Below are 17,600 nucleotides of genomic sequence, written 5' to 3'. Positions count from 1 at the left end.
AGCTGTCTGTCACCTGGTATCTTCTGTGCATTAGTGGAAAATTCTCACCTGATAAAAAGGCAGGACCTTTTTTTGGGGGGGAAAAAGCCCCACATACCCCTGCCTAGTGAGAAGGGCTGCATTTTTCAGATGCACACCCTTCTACAACCAGGTGAGGAAAGGAATTTACTCACTTAAAGCTCCATGCGAGTGCAAGTTCCAGCTTGTTGGGGGTGAAAAAGCCTAAAAGCTTTGGTCCTACTCTTCTCCAATAGCATGATTTTAACTCTGAGGGACTGCTGATCCCTCTGAAACAGCTGGACTGATCAGCAACTCAGATAATTCCATTTATTTTCCAGTATCAGGCCTTCACTATAAACCTTTGAGTTTGCTGTACTTACAGAGGCACTGAATAGAAGGACTGTACAAACTGGGCTGTCAGCGCTGAAGATCACAGGTTTACACTGTGAACAAGTGCTTCCCTCAGTGCAACATGCAATAAATAAAATTAAAGTGGACAAGGGTTTGATCTTCATTCTGAACTAGAAAGGAAAGTAGTCTTCAAATTATGTCAGGGCAAGTAACCATCAGAAGACACAAAAAAGAAAAGAAATAAGATGTGACTGTTCTTCCAGAATTCCCCAACATAGAGTCAGTCTGGTCTGGCTCCCGGTTGCTTCTAAATAATTGTTAAAAATTGTATAATTTTGTTAAATAACAAAATAGATATGAAAATGTATATTGGAACAGAAATATTATTTAGCCATGCAGTTATTACTTTAGAATTGGGGGTTGTTCAGCCTGGAGAAGTGACATCATTGTGACCTTCCCTGGAAGGAGCTGCAGGAGCCCACAAGAAAGATGGAGAGAGACTCTGGAGAAGGGCCTGGAGTGACAGGACAAGGGGGAATGGCTTCACACTGACAGAGAGCAGGGTTAGATTGGATATTAGGAAGAAATTCTTCCCTGTGAGGGTGCTGAGGCCCTGGCACAGGTTGTCCAGAGAAGCTGTGGCTGCTCCATCCCTGGCAGTGTCCAAGCCTGGATGGGGCTCAGAGCAACCTGGGCTAGTGGAAGGTGTCCCTGCCCATGGCAGGGGGTTGGAACTGGATGATCTTTAAGGTCCCTTCCTTTTAACTTGCTTTAAATTCACATTTTAGGTTGTAGATTAAAGTTTGGGATTTCTTCATTGTTGCAGGGGATTTTTTTATAATTATTTTTTACATGAAGAAAAACTTTTATTGCAAGGAAATTAGATATGGTCAAGAGCAAAAGAAGGAAGACTGAAGAAATGTTGACACAATTTTGATTGCAAAGAAGGAATTCTGAGGTGAAGACACAACCATTGTACTAAATCTGTACAAACATCTAGGAGGGAAAATATCAAGGGAGAAAGGTACTAAAAGTCTTTCATGAAATGGGAAGGCAAGTACATAAAATTGTTAAATCATCATCCAATTAAGTAGATGGAGATGCAGTGCAGAAGTCTGATAAAACAATTCTTTTTCTGTGCCTCTAAAGAACTTTGAAAAAAAACCAATCCAACCTTGACTTTAACCATTAAAGATGGTTTCAATTTCAGTCTTTTTGAAAGAGGAATGCAGGGAAGCCTTTTCCCTTAATTCCTTTTTTTTTCCTTAGTTCTGTCTAACCCTCACCAAGGCACAGTGCATTGTAGAAGGAGAAAAATGAGAAAAAGATCATATGTAAAGCATGAAGAGAAGAAAGATGATGAGAAAATAGAGATGCCAAAGGTCCTCAAAGAGCCCAACCTTTCCTGAAGTCAAACAGAAGGGATTTGAACAAGAATTTGCCTTCTCACAAAGATAAGGAATGCATTTTAAAATGACATAAGCAGCAATAATTGTGTCTTTTTTGTTTTGGGGTCTTGGGCAGAGGTCATAGATTTATTTCATTATCATGGTATCACGAGAAGAAGAGAAAGACAGTGGTAAAGAAATTTTGAAAGGTATAAGCATCATATAGAGATGAGACAAAAATTGGGAGAAACCTTTTTTTACACAACATATTTGACTCTTTTTCAGGCAATTTCAGGGGAGCTTGTGGACCTCATCTACTCTAATGATGCTGGGGCACTGAGACATCAAACTGAAGGACAAAAAAAAAGAATACTACAAATTCCTGATTTATGTTTAAAGAGAGAAAAAAAAAAAAAAGGAAAAATTGCCAGGTTGCACAGCAGAAACAAAACAAATTGCATGTTTTGGAGGAAAAACAAGACAACCACAGGTGACTGGGTTACTAAACCACAAACCCATAGGAATATGCAGACACAGGAGATAATTGAAGACTACAGGCAAAATTTGACAAAAGGCAATCAGAACCAACTTGTAAAAGAAGCATTAAGGATTACATTATGCATAGAAAAACAGTACCAGTTTATGCAGCTACAGTTTTTGGAAGGATTTGTTTTGCAAAAGAGAAGTAAAATTGTTCTGCAAAAGATGGCAAAAGAAGGCTGAGGGTATTTACCAAGAAACTCAGTGTGTGTGCATGTCGGAAGAAAAGAAATATTGATTGGAAATGTTGGATAACTTTTTATCTATATCTACATATGTACATATGAGAGTCACAGAAGAATTTGGGTTGGAAGGGAATTTGAAAATCATATCATTCCACTCCCCTGCCATGGACAGGGACACCTTCCACCAGACCAGGTTCTCCAAGCCCCATCCAACCTGACCTTGGACACTGCCAGTGCTGGGGCAGCCACAGTTTCTCTGGGCCACCTGTGCCAGGGCATCACCACCCTCATAGAGAACAATTTCTTCCTAATATCTAACCTAAATTTTCTTTTTCAATGTGAAGCCATTCTCCCTTGTCCTCTCATTCCAGCTTCCTTATTTTTAATTTTTGGGTGCTGTATTATCAGTCTCAGTGGTATGCAGATGGGAAATTATTTGCTCAAATGTCCCTAAATTGAAAGCTTAAAGCAGGAATAGGCACTTACATAATCATAAGATTAAAACCAAAGGTGCTGTGAAATCTCATAAATGAAATGTAAATAAAACATGATTAAAAAAAGAAAATCTACTCAGATAAAGAGCAAGACTTCTTAAGTCTTGTTCTGTGTACAGTTAGTGCACAAATATATATATATATACACATATATAATATGTATACATATATATAATACATATACATATATTTAAAATAATACTTACACACAAAATTTCCAATATTTAAAGCAAAAATTCAGTGATTCAGACACTCTCCAGAGACTGAACAGCACTATAATGATTTTTTTGCTTCAGATTTCCCACTCAAAGGTGCTACAGTTCCATTTCAAACTGTTATGAGAACAAGGTCCAAATTACCTATATATAAATTCAATTTAGCATAATTTTAAAAGGTTATGACAGAGTTAATCGACTTTAAGTGGAATCCAGACTGCAGTGTTCAATGGAAGGTAGGAAGGACCAAGGGAGACAATTTCTGGTCACATAAGAAGTAAAACTTCAAATTAATCTCTTTCCTTTTTCTGTTCAGAACAGGACTTTTCAAGATAGCTGAACAATTAGGTGACAAAAAGATACAGAAAAAAATGGCTTTGCAAAATCATTTATCCTTAGTGTAATTCAGCCCTTGTTGAGATAAGGTTTTGATGTTGATAATTGACAAAGCTGGGCTGGTGATGAACAAACTTGACACCTGGCTCTTTTCATACTGATCCTTCAGTCTTTCCAGATGGCAGAGTTTACTTCTGTTCCCATCTGTTCCTTTTCAGTAAGGAGAAGGGAGGAAAACCCAAAATTGCTAAAACATTTTATGGCTTTTAGAAGTATCTTTGAGGTTCTTTTCAAGTCCTTTGCTCTGGACTGCATTCCTGCAGAAGGCTGGCAATGGCACCTATGATTATTTGCCTCAGATCAAAGGTAGGACATCGGGTTTCATTTTTCAGATTTGGTCTGACATAATTCATCTGGATGAGAATTTCATGGATGGAAAAACTGAAAGAGCTGGAGTCACCACACCAACACCTTCTTGCAAAAAGAGAGGAGAAAACAAGCGAGGAAGCAAATAAACAAGCAAGAGCAGTATCAGACTGTGATTAGATAATTTTTGACAGGTCAGAGCAGAATTTTGGAGAAAGCTTTGCTAGTTTGGATTTGGAAAACTGTTTCTACATTAAGAATTTTTTTTTTTTTTTTTTTTTTTTTTTAATGCAGAAACAACCACTCTTATTTGCCTGGCTATTGGCAATAGTTTCTCTGTTGAGTTCTCAGGTCTTGACTCTGGTCTAAATTTTCACTGCCTCAAGATGAACTTATTCCCTGCGGGGCCATTAGGTTTCTTCCATGTAAGTGGGGTCAGAATTAGGCCTCTGTTAAGTTAGTTATCTCCAGAGCTAGCAACTGGCTGTTCAGGAATATTCAGCAAGAGGAAAATAGAAGCTGATGGATGGGAAAAGATGGAAAAAAACCCAAAGTGAAATCCATCAACAGAAATATGCCAGGTAACCAGAAAATAATTTTGGATGCTTCTTGTAGTCTATAAGTTTCCACGTATTGCTAAAAAATTAGTTAATCAGGAGAAAATTCAGAAAGCAATTACAATAAACAAATCTCCCTAAATATCCATAAATATTTAGGGAGTTTATGAATAAAAATGGAAATAATTTAATTTATGGACCTGGCTGAAGGGAGGTTGTGGTGCCCATGTGTACTCTGCTCTGATAAGACCCCACCTGGAATATTGCATCCAGTTCTGATCCCCCAACAGAAGAAGGACATGGAAGTGTTGGAGCAAGTCCAGAGGAGGCCACAAAGTTGATCAGAGGACTGGAGCACCTCGCTATGGAGACAGGCTGGGAAAGCTGGGGCTGCTCTCCTGGGAGGAGAAGGGTGTGGAGACCTCACAGAACCTTCCAGTATCTGAAGGGGATACAGGCAAGCTGGAGAGGGGCTTTTCATCAGGAGCTGTAGTGACAGGACAAGGGAGAATGGCTTCAAACTGTAAAGGGAAATTTAGGTTAGACATCAGGATGAAATTCTTCCCTGTGAGGGTGGTGATGCCCTGGCACGGGCTGCCCAGAGCAGCTGTGGCTGCCCCATCCCTGGCAGTGTTCCAGGCCAAGTTGGTTGGGGCTCTGAGCAACCTGGGCTAGTGGAAGGTGTCCCTGCCCATGGCAGGGGTTTGGAACTGGTTGATTTTTAAGGTCCCTCCCAACCTAAGCCATTCTGTGATTCCTGTAAAGGACCAGGAAGATTTCTGATTCCAGTCATCCTAAAGTATCATATTGCCCTAAAAGGAGCTGGGAAAAGGCTGCAGCTTGGTTCATGTGCCTCACCAAGCAGTCTGGACGCCTGAGAGGAGCCTCAGGGTGTTTGCATCAACCTGGCAGAGCAAGGGACTGTCCTCTGTGCTCACCCTGCAGGGTGCTGGCTCATACACTGCTGTCTCTGCCGCTCCACCAGAGCTGCTTTACACAGCAGCCTGCAGAGAGTCTTTGGGCAATTTGTCCCTGGAGAGCTTTGCACTGCCATCCAAGCAGAAATAAGGTTGGTTATCCTGGTGCAGTCTTGCTAATAGGTTGGAGGATCTGGAGACTCTCCATGAGGGAAGGTGCAGGCCTGGTAATTTGTATGGAGTTACCTCCTGGAACACTGTCCAGGTTGCTGCCAGGCTACAGACACACCCACCATCTTGAGGAGATGGTACGGAGCTTTTCACAGAACCACAGAATTATTGAGGTTGGAAAAAACCTCCCAGATCATTGAGTTCAGCCTGTGACCAATCTACAGCTTCTCACCCAGCCCAGAGCACCAAGTGAGAGGTTCAGTAGTCCCTTGGAGACCTCCAGGGATGGGGATTCACCACCTCTCTGGGCAGCCCCTTCCAATGCCTGAGCACCCTTTCCATGAAGAAATTCCTCCTGATATCCAACCTGAACCTCCTTTGGCACAGCTTGAGGCCGTTTCCTCTCCTCCTGGCCCTGTTCCCTGGGAGCAGAGCCCGATCCCCCCAGCTGTCCCCTGCTGTCAGGAGTTGTGCAGAGCCACAAGGTCCCTCCTGAGCCTCCTTTTCTCCAGGCTGAGCCCCCCCCAGCTCCCTCAGCCCCTCCTGGTGCTCCAGCCCCTTCCCCAGCTCCGTTCCCTTCCCCGGACATGCTCCAGCCCCTCTGTGTCTTTCTTGTAGTGAGGGCCCCAAAACTGAGCCCAGGACTCAGGTGTGGCTTCACCAGTGCAACCTTTCTTTTGAGAAAGAGCTGTTCTCCAAGAACAGGCTATTCATTAAAAATATTTCTGGTACTTTCAACAATGACACATTTTATTTTCACTTTTTCCTCAAAGAATGTCATCACAAAAAGGTAACCAGTAGAATTTAGCTAAAGAAAAAATAAAATTGAAGCCAAACGACTCATCTAAAATGGTCTCTTGCCAGCTGTCCTACTGCCACCCAGGACTGTGTTGTTGCTAACAACTTGCCCATGGGAAAGCACTCAATCCTGTAGTAATGAATGGCACTCAAGCTGGATGGGGGATGGTATGAAAATTTTAAGTGGAGTGGTGGAAGCCCAGTCACTTGATGAATTTAAAATTAGACATGACAGAGCTTTGAAGAATATTCTATCTGGCTGACTGGGATCTTAGAGAGACAGACCGTATTAGGAGATATTAGACTGTACTAGAGAGAGATTTTGTTGGGTTTAATTCTCCAGTGCTGAGGAATTTCTCTTTGCCTCCTAAGCCCAAGAGTCCCCTGTGAGGCAGAAGCACCATGCCCTTGTTTTCTCTAGGTTCATGTGTTTCACTAGCTTTGTCCTTGTAGCTCCACATACCAATTCCCTGGTCTGTGGATGGCTGGTGGATGAGTCAACAAGGACACAGGGTTTTGAGCAAGGGAGAAGTCTGAAAGGTTTTTAAACTTTGGTGCCCAAGGAGACTTAGTTGAGATTTATTAGAACAAGTGGGGAATGCTTGGTTTCTGAGGAACTGACAAATTCCAACAAAAAAAAAAAAAGTATTTGTTGCAATTTTTGCAAAAATACACTTATCTAATATAGGCATATTTCTCTGATTTCTATGTCTCAACATACTAAATGCTTTGGATGTGCATTCATGGTTTAAAAAAATCCCCAAAAACACACCCCAAGACACAAATTCAAAGTTACAGCCTCACAAATATTTGTAGGATTGCCTGGGTGCAACTGAGAGCAGAATTTGACCTGCAGTCACGTGGGTTTCCATGTTTGCCCTGATCCTGTGTTAATCAGAAATTCATTGGAATCAGTGGAAGTGCTGGTGTCAAACCAGAGTCAGGAAAGGCACAGTCTGAACCAGAGGTGCAAAGAAAGATTGAGGTAAACAAATGCACTCACCAAAGGACAACTAAATCAATAAGATTTGATAATGGTGGCTCAAAACCCAGATGATGCTGAAAATTAATCAGCTTTTATTTCAGAGGAATAAGGCAAATAAGAACCTCTGTCAAAAAAAAAAAAAAAAATCACTGGACCTTAAACCATTTCTGTTTCCCCAAAACTCAAACTTTTCCAAGGGAGACCACTCCCTTTGCTAACACATGTGAAAAGCAGCTTTAGCTTCTCAGAGCAACATTTAACTTCATGAAGCTTTTGTTTATTTTCATTTTATTTTAGTAAAACAACAACAATAACTCCTCCCCAAACTCATCTTGTGATACTATTTAGATTGTTTCTCTTTCTCAGAGCTTGTGATGGTTTGTCTTTAAACATATTTCCTGAGTGTTTCAGACTTAAAAAAGCAGTCTGAACAGCATGGGAACACAGAAAGGCAGTTTGAACACAGATATTTTCTCTGAGCAGAAAAAAAAAAGTCTCTGCCCAGATTAATTAATTAATACATTTATATAAATAAATTAATCCTTTGTTCTAAGTACATCTAGAGCACATCTAGGAAGAAAGACATATTGAGGCAGTATTTCCTAAAGATGCCCCTATATGATGAGATGGTTTTCATCTCTCTCATAAAGAGTTTTACTCTGTAAAAATCATAGAAACACAGAATGGTTTGGGTTGGAAGTGACCTCAAAAATCATCTCAATCTGAAAGTGTTAAAGAGTAGAGCTGAAGAAAAATGAAATGGGAGAAGGAATGGGCTGCAAATGGATAGAAAGAATGGAAAGGATAGAAAAAAAAATGCTACATAGAAGGACAGAGATTTGTTAGAATCATGCAGAAAATAAGAGATTCAGAGGAGAACGGCCTAAGATAATATGTCTAGGAAAATCAATTCAGAGCAACTGTATTAAATGTTAGGGAGGAAGTTGGAAAGGTATAATACTGAAAATTAACTAGCTATGATTTAAACAAGGAATTAGTGCTGGATTTATTAGATAGAAGTTATTTTGCAGTAGAAGGGAGACACAAAAGAGAAAAATAATGAGTGCAAAAAGTCAGTGTGACTGCAGAAGGCAGGCAAATAGAGGAATGTTTTGGAACATCACTTTTATTCCTGAATGCTCTAGTGCCACAAAGTTTTGGATGAAATGGAGGGAAGTCAGAAAACTGAAAAAACATAATTAATAAATTGAAGGATATGCTTAGAGGAAAAAATTATATTAACTCTGTAAGAAAAGAATGAGCTTAAACAAAGGGCAGCTTAAGTCAAATATATGAGGGATATCTTTAGCAAACAGTAAAAGAAGGAAAGTTGGTGAAGATGTTCGGGGATCTAAGTGGGATAACTGGCAAATGTGGATAAACAGCAAAGAAAAAACACCTTTTCAGGAATTTTTTTTTAATGTTATGGAGTTATCTGCAACATCCATTTGGAAAGCCAGTCATGTAAAATCTGACTGTGCAAATTGTTTGAGAAATGAGTGGAGGAAATAGTTTTACCTCTCACAGGAGCTGAAAACACTGAAGTAGGTAAGTATTTTCTAACTTTTAAATTTACAAATCCAGGAAAGACCCCTCAGCACATGAAATGATGTCTCCCTCTTAACAACTCTGTGGTTTGGTCTCCATCAGATTTATGAGGTCTATATTGCACCTAAAAGCCAAAATATCTCATCTTGGTTTGGAGCAGAACCCAAATACTGCCCAAATCCCTTCTCTGGAGGAGTCAGAAGCTGATTTTGTCTTGCAACTGTGTCCATCTCCTGAGTGAGGCAGAATTCACCAGAGAGGATGTTGTATTCAAACTTATCTAACCACAAAGCTTTTCAAAATAAGTGGTTCGGCTTAAATTTCACACTCATAATCTGAATTCATGTAGAGTACAAAATACTTCTTCCTTCTGCAGCTCTACAGTTCCCTGTGAGTTACCTCTGACTCTGTCGATTCAGGCTTTTGGCAAATGTGGTTGAATTTTTTCTAAGGCAATGCCTAGAAATATATATATTTTTGAATTAACTAGATTCTCGCATGCCAACTCAGCTTATGTAAGATGAAACATGTAAAATCTATAGCAAGATCAGACTCAAAATACTCAAAGACTCAAAGGAATTTATTGCTGGAAGGTGTGAAAGATCAACTGAGAAGAAGCACGTTTATTGCTGTGGTTCCATTATGGGCAACATGCACACTGGAAATGTTGGAGGAGTGCTGCAAATCTTACCCTGCGGGTTGCAATCCTTCCAGAGTGTTTTCATCACCTCTGGTGCAGTTTTTTTAACAGCTAACACAGATAAGTTATTTAACAGATAAGTGGACTTTGCTCTGCAGAATGTGGGCATTTTCACGGCTACGCAAGCAGCGACTCCCGCTCTGCCAGATGGAAATGTGGAACAGCCTGCCATCCTTCCTGTGTGCCTTGAAATGCAACCAGCAGGCTCCTTCTCTGAGCCTGAGATGACAACCAGCAAACTCTGCTTTGACATGCTCAGACACACAGCCTTCCCCGACGCGGCAGCTCCGTCACGCGTTCCCTCAGGTGGGAATTCCACACGCAGACCCAGAAAGACCCTTCCTCACGTGTGTGAAGAGGTGGAGAGGAGACGGAGGCAGGGAAAGATCAGAGAGGGAGGTGTAGATGGTCCTGCTGTGATCTTTCAAGTGCTTGCTGCCCTGAAGGAAAGGGCCACCTTTGCTGGCTTGCTTGTACCGTGTGAAGGAGAGGAGACTCGGAAGTGAACTGCATGCTTGAGTGAGGTTTTCTTAGTTCCTTGGGAAGTGTAATCTCCCTTGAGGCATCCTGCAGAGGACTCCCTTTCCCCTATGGACTTAAGGCTCATGATTCAATCAGGAGCATAGCTGTAGATGTTCCTCCTAGCACTCATTTCACAACCTTGAAACTACTCCATAACCACGCTTAGCGCTTCTCTCTTCACACGCACATCCCATCTGTGCCCTCAGAAAGTGACTGATCCCCGCATCCCCCACTGACAGATGCACGAAGAGTCTCCCACACAGCAACAGCTGCCATCCCCCTCCACCAGCCCTTCCCACTGGCTGCCCCTGGATGCACACACATGGCCCGGCAAACATCTGCATGGACACCCAGATGTTCCGGCCCCTTGCAAGCAGATTTCTCTGGCTGTGTCATGGCTGCAAAGGCTTCAGGCAGGTACAAATGCCCCATGTTCTCCACACTGAGCACAGCTCATTCGCTCTTGCTTTTTTCCCGTTCCTGCAACAACCCATTGATCCCTTTCTCTTGTCTCAGCCAGCTGACAGGTTGATGCCACTGTTTGATTTTTATTTTCCTAGTGGAGGGAGCAGAGTGGTCAGAGGCCAGGGGAGCACTGAGGGCTGAGCAGGCTGTGGTGTGTGGTTTCAGCCCATCTGAATCCCAGTGTCTGAGACTGCATCTCCCCCTCATGGACAACTACTTCACCATTCCCTCCACCTACAGCCTGCCATGGTGGGAAGTTCACTCCCAGCAGAGAAGAAAGGTCCTTTCCACAGACTGCAGCCAGCTGCAAGAATTGCCAGGAGAAATTATCCTGCTGGAGAGCTTGACCTGGACTCTGCAGTGGGAAACCAGTGTAAAATATGGGACAATGGGTTCCCAACACAACCTATAGCTGCATGAACACTAATTGCTTATCATTTTACAGGCTGCTTGCTTTTATTTTAGCAGGAATTTGTCCTTGCAATGAACAGAAAAGGGATCTACGAACCATGGTCCATAGGACTGATATTATTTAAGGTCTGGGCTCAGAGGCTTCAACCTTTAGGTTTAGAGGTTCTGTGTGATCAGACTGACTTCTTCCAGTGCAAGTTCCACAGGATTACTCACAATCTTCTCGCCAGCTACACCAGCTATGGGTAGAAGCAAGCACTTTCCTACTCCGTGCAGAAGAACCCAAAGTCCTAGGTGAGCCACACAATTTGAAGGTGTTTTTAGATCAGATTTGAAGAACAGCTGTTGTCAATAAATGCAATTGTGTTGAAGGGAAATAAGTTCCTAGTGCTTCTCTCTGACACCCAAGATGTATCCTATGTTTTCAACCCTCAGCCAACTGCACATTACTCCAGCACTGCTTCAAGCCATGGAGAAAGCCAGTGCTTTCCTCTTTCCCTTGACTGACATCTGTAGTCCTTCTTTGTGCTTCAGCCCAATAGTTGTTCATCCAAGAGCCCTGTTAACTTGTCCCAGAGAAACCTCTCTGCCCTTTGTCCCAGCAGCAGTATTCAGAGGTTTTAACGTGTGAAAATAAGGTGCGTTGGTACGCTTCTGAATTAAGCTGGTTTAAATATTGTAGTTAAATCTACTGGGATTTTCTAAGGGTTATTCAGCACTTCTTCATAAAAGGTCTACAAAAGACCTCTAGAGGAGAGCCTGCCTGCTGTGCAAGTCATGCAGAAGGCAGGTACATCTAGAGCACGTCGGGTCCTATCGCTACCCACGCACCAAACCATTTTCCCGGTTAGTCATCCTTTCCTACCCTCCTTCTCAATGCAAACATTGCTTTCCTAGCACTCACGAAACTCACCCCTGGTGCTGGCCTTACGTAAGTGATTTCGACATGGAGAGCTGTGCCATGAATGCAGTGGACACGTGATGCTCCACACAGTCTCTGGTAGCCACCCTGCTTGTCAGTATGGCCTCCTGGGTGGCTCTCTGGGACTTCCACACAGGCCTTCATCCCTTACAGCAACCCAGGGCTCTTACTCACCATTCAAGGGTTTCAGTTTCTTCCTGGATTGCCCTCATCTCCTGCAACTCTGCCAGTCTCACAAGCACAGCACCCATTGAACATATTCACCCCTGGCCCTCGCACATTCCATGTATCCATGTGCCTATCATCAAGGTCTGTATGGATTTACCTGTGCCCTTGCACCGAAATCCCAATCTGCTCTCCTGGTGCACTGCATGCACCTAGGGCCCCTTGCACACTTAGCCTCCCTCACAGCAAGAGGCAGATAACAAGAGATGTTTTAAGCCTTCAAAAAGTTTTTCTCACCCCTCATCACTCTTCTTTCTCCCAGACCCCACACCCAGGTCTGCAGTCCTCACCTGTACTTCCCTCATTTCCTTCGAGCATGCTGTGTGCACAAATCTCTCTTATCAGACACAACTTTTCCCTCCCTTCACCTTCCCTTGCACAGCCCTTGCAAGCAGGCACAGCCTGACAGGTCCCTTCCTCGCTCCCACACCGCTGCGTGTCAACCCGTGCTGAGCTCCTCGCCCTTTGTAACAGGAACTGTCATTCCCATCCACTTCCACCTCATGCCCTACAGCTCCCAACCCCACTTGCCTCCCCACACACTTCACACTTTACTTTTAACCTCAGCACAGCCATGTGGCTTATACGGCCCTCCAGGTAGTTTTTCCTCCCATTCCTTCTCCTCCCACCCCTTTATATCTTTGGCCATTTCTCCACCAGCACATTTGTTCCATTCCCTCTTGCTGTTTCACTCAGTCAGTACCTACCACAGATATGCAAACACATTTGTTATGTCTGTTGCAACAGAAAATTGCTCCTTTTTGTTTGTGTATGTTCTCCTCCTCCCAGAGTCTTCCCATTATTCCTTGCTTGCTGTTCCTTGCCCCAGCTGCTTTCCCTGTAATTTATTGCCTGTTTTTCCCCGTGTTGCTCCTACTCCCCAGCAAAGAGGCATCCCCAGTTCTGCTGAGCAAACCACTGCACATTTGCACCACACCCTCTCTTTGCCTGCTAAGAAACAAACCCCCAAATTTCCCTTCACTCTCTGCTCTCACCCTGTATCTCCTGTAAACCACCTCTTTCCTAGGCATTGCAGAAAACCTAGCTCTTCATTTCATCCTCATTCATGCCTCCTACATTCCTTAATTTTTCCTCATTCTCGTGCTCCTCAACACCTGCCATGGCTTTATATCCTTGCCACAGTTCATCCTGTCCCTGTGACTTCCACTCTCTTGAATTTCCTCACACTACTTCCCCATGGCTTTTTCCCCAGTTCTGTCTCTCCCTTGCAGGTAGGCAGCACACTCCAGCAGGTTTCCAGCCTGCTCTGAAATATCTCTAATTAGTTACCCCTTCACATACTTACAGGACCCTTTTTCCCTCACCACACCCTATCTCCATCCAGCTCATTTTCCCCTCTGTGTTCCTGTTCTCGGCACATGTTTCCATCACCATGCAAGCCTTGCCTTTCATACTCTGATACCTTCCTTGTAAATACATCCTCATATCTATTTCTTGACACAATCAAAGGTGCCTCCTTTTGACGCCCCCCTCAAGCATCATGTAGCTGATTGTTTTCCATACCTTTCTCCAAATAGCTAATACTTCACATTTTAACTCCTCCTCCAAACATCCTTTGTGCTTTCACCTTTCTCCCTCCACTCCCACTCCATACCCAACCTCCCCCTTGCAGACCCCACCATCCTTGTATGTCCCTTTCATATCCTCACCCAGCCTCCAGCCTGTACCTTTTCCCATCTCTCTCGAGTGTTACTTCCTCTTGTGAGCTCCTAAACTTTCTGCCACCCACAAGGATCTTCTTTTTCCAGTTGATGTGCAGCAGTTTCCCTTTCAAGCTGACCACCTTTGCATGTCTCACCTGCCATTATTACCCCAGTGCACAGCAGTGAACATGTAGCACTTTATTTCTGCTGTATAACACCCTCCCTCCAGTTTTTATATACCTTTATATGCACCATTTCATTTTTTGTTCCCTGAAGAGAAAAACACCCCAACCCACAGCAGAACAATACGAACAAAACCCCTTAAACCTATGTGTTCTGCATACCTCAACATGTAGCACCCTTCTACACAAAGCACCCCCCTGCTGGCTCTGCTGGTACCTCCACTTCTCCCCGTGTTTTGGCTCCACCACCTGCAATCATGCCTGGATTTTGTCCCCCCACCGTGCTCACACACAGAGCCCCTGGTATTTACATGTGTATCTCAGAGCAGCCTTTTTACTACCAGCAGCTGGGACCATGCTGAACTCTTCCATTCTCTGCTGCTTTTGTCTGGCAAGGCTTTTTTTTCCTTTTTTTTTTTTTTTTTTTTTTTTTTTTTTTTTTTTTTTTTTCTTTTTTATTACTATTAGATTTTCCTTTTCCTTGAATCCCATTTATAGGTGCTTCTTCTCCCACTTCTCCACTTGCAAGCTTGCACATATCAGGTATTTCTGCACCTGAAAGTGCCTCTCCTACTTGTCTGGATATTTTCCTGAAGGCACAATGCAAAGGCAAAACTTTACATACCATTTGCACTCCTCATGCAACAAATCACACAAGCCTGAGAGCAAAGAGTGTTTTCTGAAAAATTGTAGCTCACAACAATCCTCTGGACCATATAACACACATCCCTGTCTATTTAAAAAGGGGGGAGGGGGAGAAGCAACCCCCCTCACACACACACACACACACACACACACACACACAGAGTCATCTCTAAATAACTGGTTTTGCAATATAGGAACCAGAGAATGTGCACATAGCAGCCCTATTCAATCCAAAATATCCATCTCTCCAGATACTGCATATTTATAGTTATAGCTTTTATATAGCTTTCCCGTTTATTTTAATGAAGGATTAAGAACTGATCAGAAAACTATCTAAACCATTCAAGGACTTTTTCCCCTCTTGGCTAAGAGCAGTTTGGTGTCTCCATAAGGACTCGCCAGTAACTGACGCTTTAAGCTGCATTTCAGCTGTTTAGATGAGAAACAGCTTTCTATTTTGCTCTCTAGATGTGCATCTCTGTTGATTAGTTGTGTACTGCATTCCTAGAAGGTACTCACCAAACGCTGGGAGCTGCAATGTAAGAACAGTTTCCCTGCCATTCCAGCACAGAGCGAGTGTATCTTTTTCACCTAGACACAGATGTGCAGGGAATCTTTTGATCTCCAGCTCTTCCCAGAGAATTTAGTGTTTGGGTTTGAGGAGAATGAGGATTGATTCAAAGGTCATGAGCAGGGTTTCCAGTGTCTGGCACACACAAAAAGTATGAAAGCTCCAGTGAAGCTGGTTACCTGTGGCAGGCGAGGTCTAGAAATTGGGAATTTTGGCTTTGCTTGTCATGGGCTCTAACTTTGCCGGAGGGCGAGCATGCTACGTGTGCTGAGGCTGGTTCTTGCAATGCACGGTCAAGATTTTCAACCCCTTTTGTTATATCTGAACTTGCTGGTTTCCCTCTTAAGACAAAACCAAAAGCCTCCTTTGCTTTTGCCTCTTAAATCAGATTTCCTGTAGCACCTCGCATTTCTCTTCCACTGCTTTCTTTCCAGGGACCCGAACAACAGTGTGAGGAGCGGGAGGAGAGGGGAACCTCAGGACTGAAGCAAACTATAGGGCAAATAGGGGTGAGGGAAGGAGGAGGCACAATAGGAAAGGCAACATTTGGGACACATCTACCGCTTACAAGACCCCCACCTCCTCCCCATTAAACTTCTTTAAAGGACCCCTCTCCCCCCCTTTCCCTCCCCGCCCTCTTAGGACCCTATTAGAAAACGTCAAATTTCCCTTACCGTGGTAGGAGTAACCATGGCATCCGTGTGAATGTTTCCAGAAAAGTCGACATGAAGAGAAAGGTGGATGTAAATACGTTCATTCAAAGTCCCAAAGTTGGTCTGCTTGGGTTGTGCAGAGTTGCTCTATGGGAGAGGAGCCTTAAACTCTGAGTCCCGTGAACATAATCTGCTCGATTATAACAAACCAGCTCAGCCAGATGGCTCTGTGCTCCGTGGATTAACCCCTTTATTGCCACACTCTGCTTTCCCTACCTACCATTTATAACAACCTTGCCTGGCTGGGGAAATTCAGAGAATGAGGCATTTTTTTGAAAATGGCAAAACCGTCATAAAGGTCATTTTCCCCCCTTGTGTGTTCTAAAAAAAACTTTCCTGTGCCTATTTTCTTTTTTTTTTTTTTTTTCAAGTCCAATTGATGGTTTTATTCCTCTTCCTGGCAAAACCTCTTCATATTATTAAGAACAGTATTAGCACCAGGGAACATTTTAGAGAATTCTTTTGTTAAATCACCACCATCCCTTCCAGACTGCGATTCTCAGCAGACGAGTATTTTATTGCAGGAATGTCTCTGTGTTTGCACTCTAATGGTCCATCCACTCCCCCCTTCCCGCCCCTCTGTCCTCCACGCTCCCTCTGTCTCCCACATGCACACACATGCACACACTTTACTCACACTGCCAGCATGTGCTGCTATTCCTACCCGTGTTCACAAGTCACTGTAGGACACGTCAAGCAGGTGAAATAGAGACACAGAGCAACAGTGCCATAATCTCCCCCTCTCTCGCTCTGACTTCCCTTTTAATTTTTTTTTTTCCAGTTATTTGCAAATCTTTGACAAATTTATTTCTTCGGTCAGTATTTCTGTCAAGGAAGTCACCCGCCATGATACAAAAATAAGTGCTGGGAGAAACACCCATAGTTAAGAACAGACCTTAGGATGGATTTGTGTACAGTTCCTCCTGTTTTGACTTGCAGATTCATCCATTAAGGATGGCAAGTGCCAAAAACATGGAAAGTTCATCAGCAACCAGCAGCGACTGGTTCCCAAACTTTTTATTTAGAGAGATCACTCACAGAGATGGCTGATAAATTTAGCTGCATGCCTCTAAGTCTCCCTCTAAATTTACATGCTTAAGTCATCTTTCTTTTCTGTTTGATTTGAGCTTAATTGAGCAAGTCATAACCATAAGAACATGGTCATATAAGATACGAGGTGACACTTTAAATCATAAGGGTCACCAGATTGTTTCCTTAAAGAATACTTTTACTAGCTCAATAAGTTTTTTTCTGTTCCTGTTTAACCATGGATTTTTTTCTCTTTCCCTTCCCTATGTAAAGACAATTAGCCCTCTCCTGCTGTCAAAGCTTTGTACCATCTCCTTTAAGATATTTTAATCTACCTGGAAAGTTGTCACAGTTTAATTGAAATATTTACCACCATAGATTAAAATACAGATGGTGTCGTTAGTTGCAGTTGTCCTTTCTCTGGATCTTTTCAAGCATAAAATGGTCCCATTTAGGGGTTATGCAATTTAAATGATCCTGTTGAGGGATTCCACAATTTGTATCTCTCTCACAAGTTCTGCCTTTCTCACCCAGATGGACAACAAAAGTCATTTTCCACCACTGCCTCCTAAGAATTCTGTACTTGCTGCTGTGCCAATAAAAAAAAACTCAAAACAAAACAAACAAACAAAAAACCCCACCAAAAACCATCAACAAACAAAAAAACCAAAGCTCCTCAAACTCGCATAACTCTAGTTCC

The 17,600-nt window shown here is 43.0% G+C and overlaps 1 protein-coding gene across 1 annotated transcript in view; it reads right to left on the bottom strand.

The window, feature by feature from the left end:
* The window catches only part of NTF3 (neurotrophin 3), a 46,868-nt gene extending 30,829 nt beyond the window's left edge, over positions 1–16,039 (bottom strand). Inside the window, exon 1 of the mRNA XM_053978949.1 lies at positions 15,833–16,039. Within this exon, the coding sequence (XP_053834924.1) occupies positions 15,833–15,850 (18 nt within the window). The 5' untranslated portion in view covers positions 15,851–16,039. The remainder of the gene's footprint in view (positions 1–15,832) is intronic.
* Between the last annotated feature and the right edge of the window lie 1,561 nt (positions 16,040–17,600).

The sequence above is a fragment of the Vidua macroura genome, chromosome 5 (genome assembly GCF_024509145.1).
Source record: "Vidua macroura isolate BioBank_ID:100142 chromosome 5, ASM2450914v1, whole genome shotgun sequence".
In the NCBI taxonomy this organism is placed as follows: domain Eukaryota; kingdom Metazoa; phylum Chordata; class Aves; order Passeriformes; family Viduidae; genus Vidua; species Vidua macroura.
Note: the sequence above shows the minus strand (reverse complement) of the source record. Positions and strands in the feature narration are given on the sequence as shown.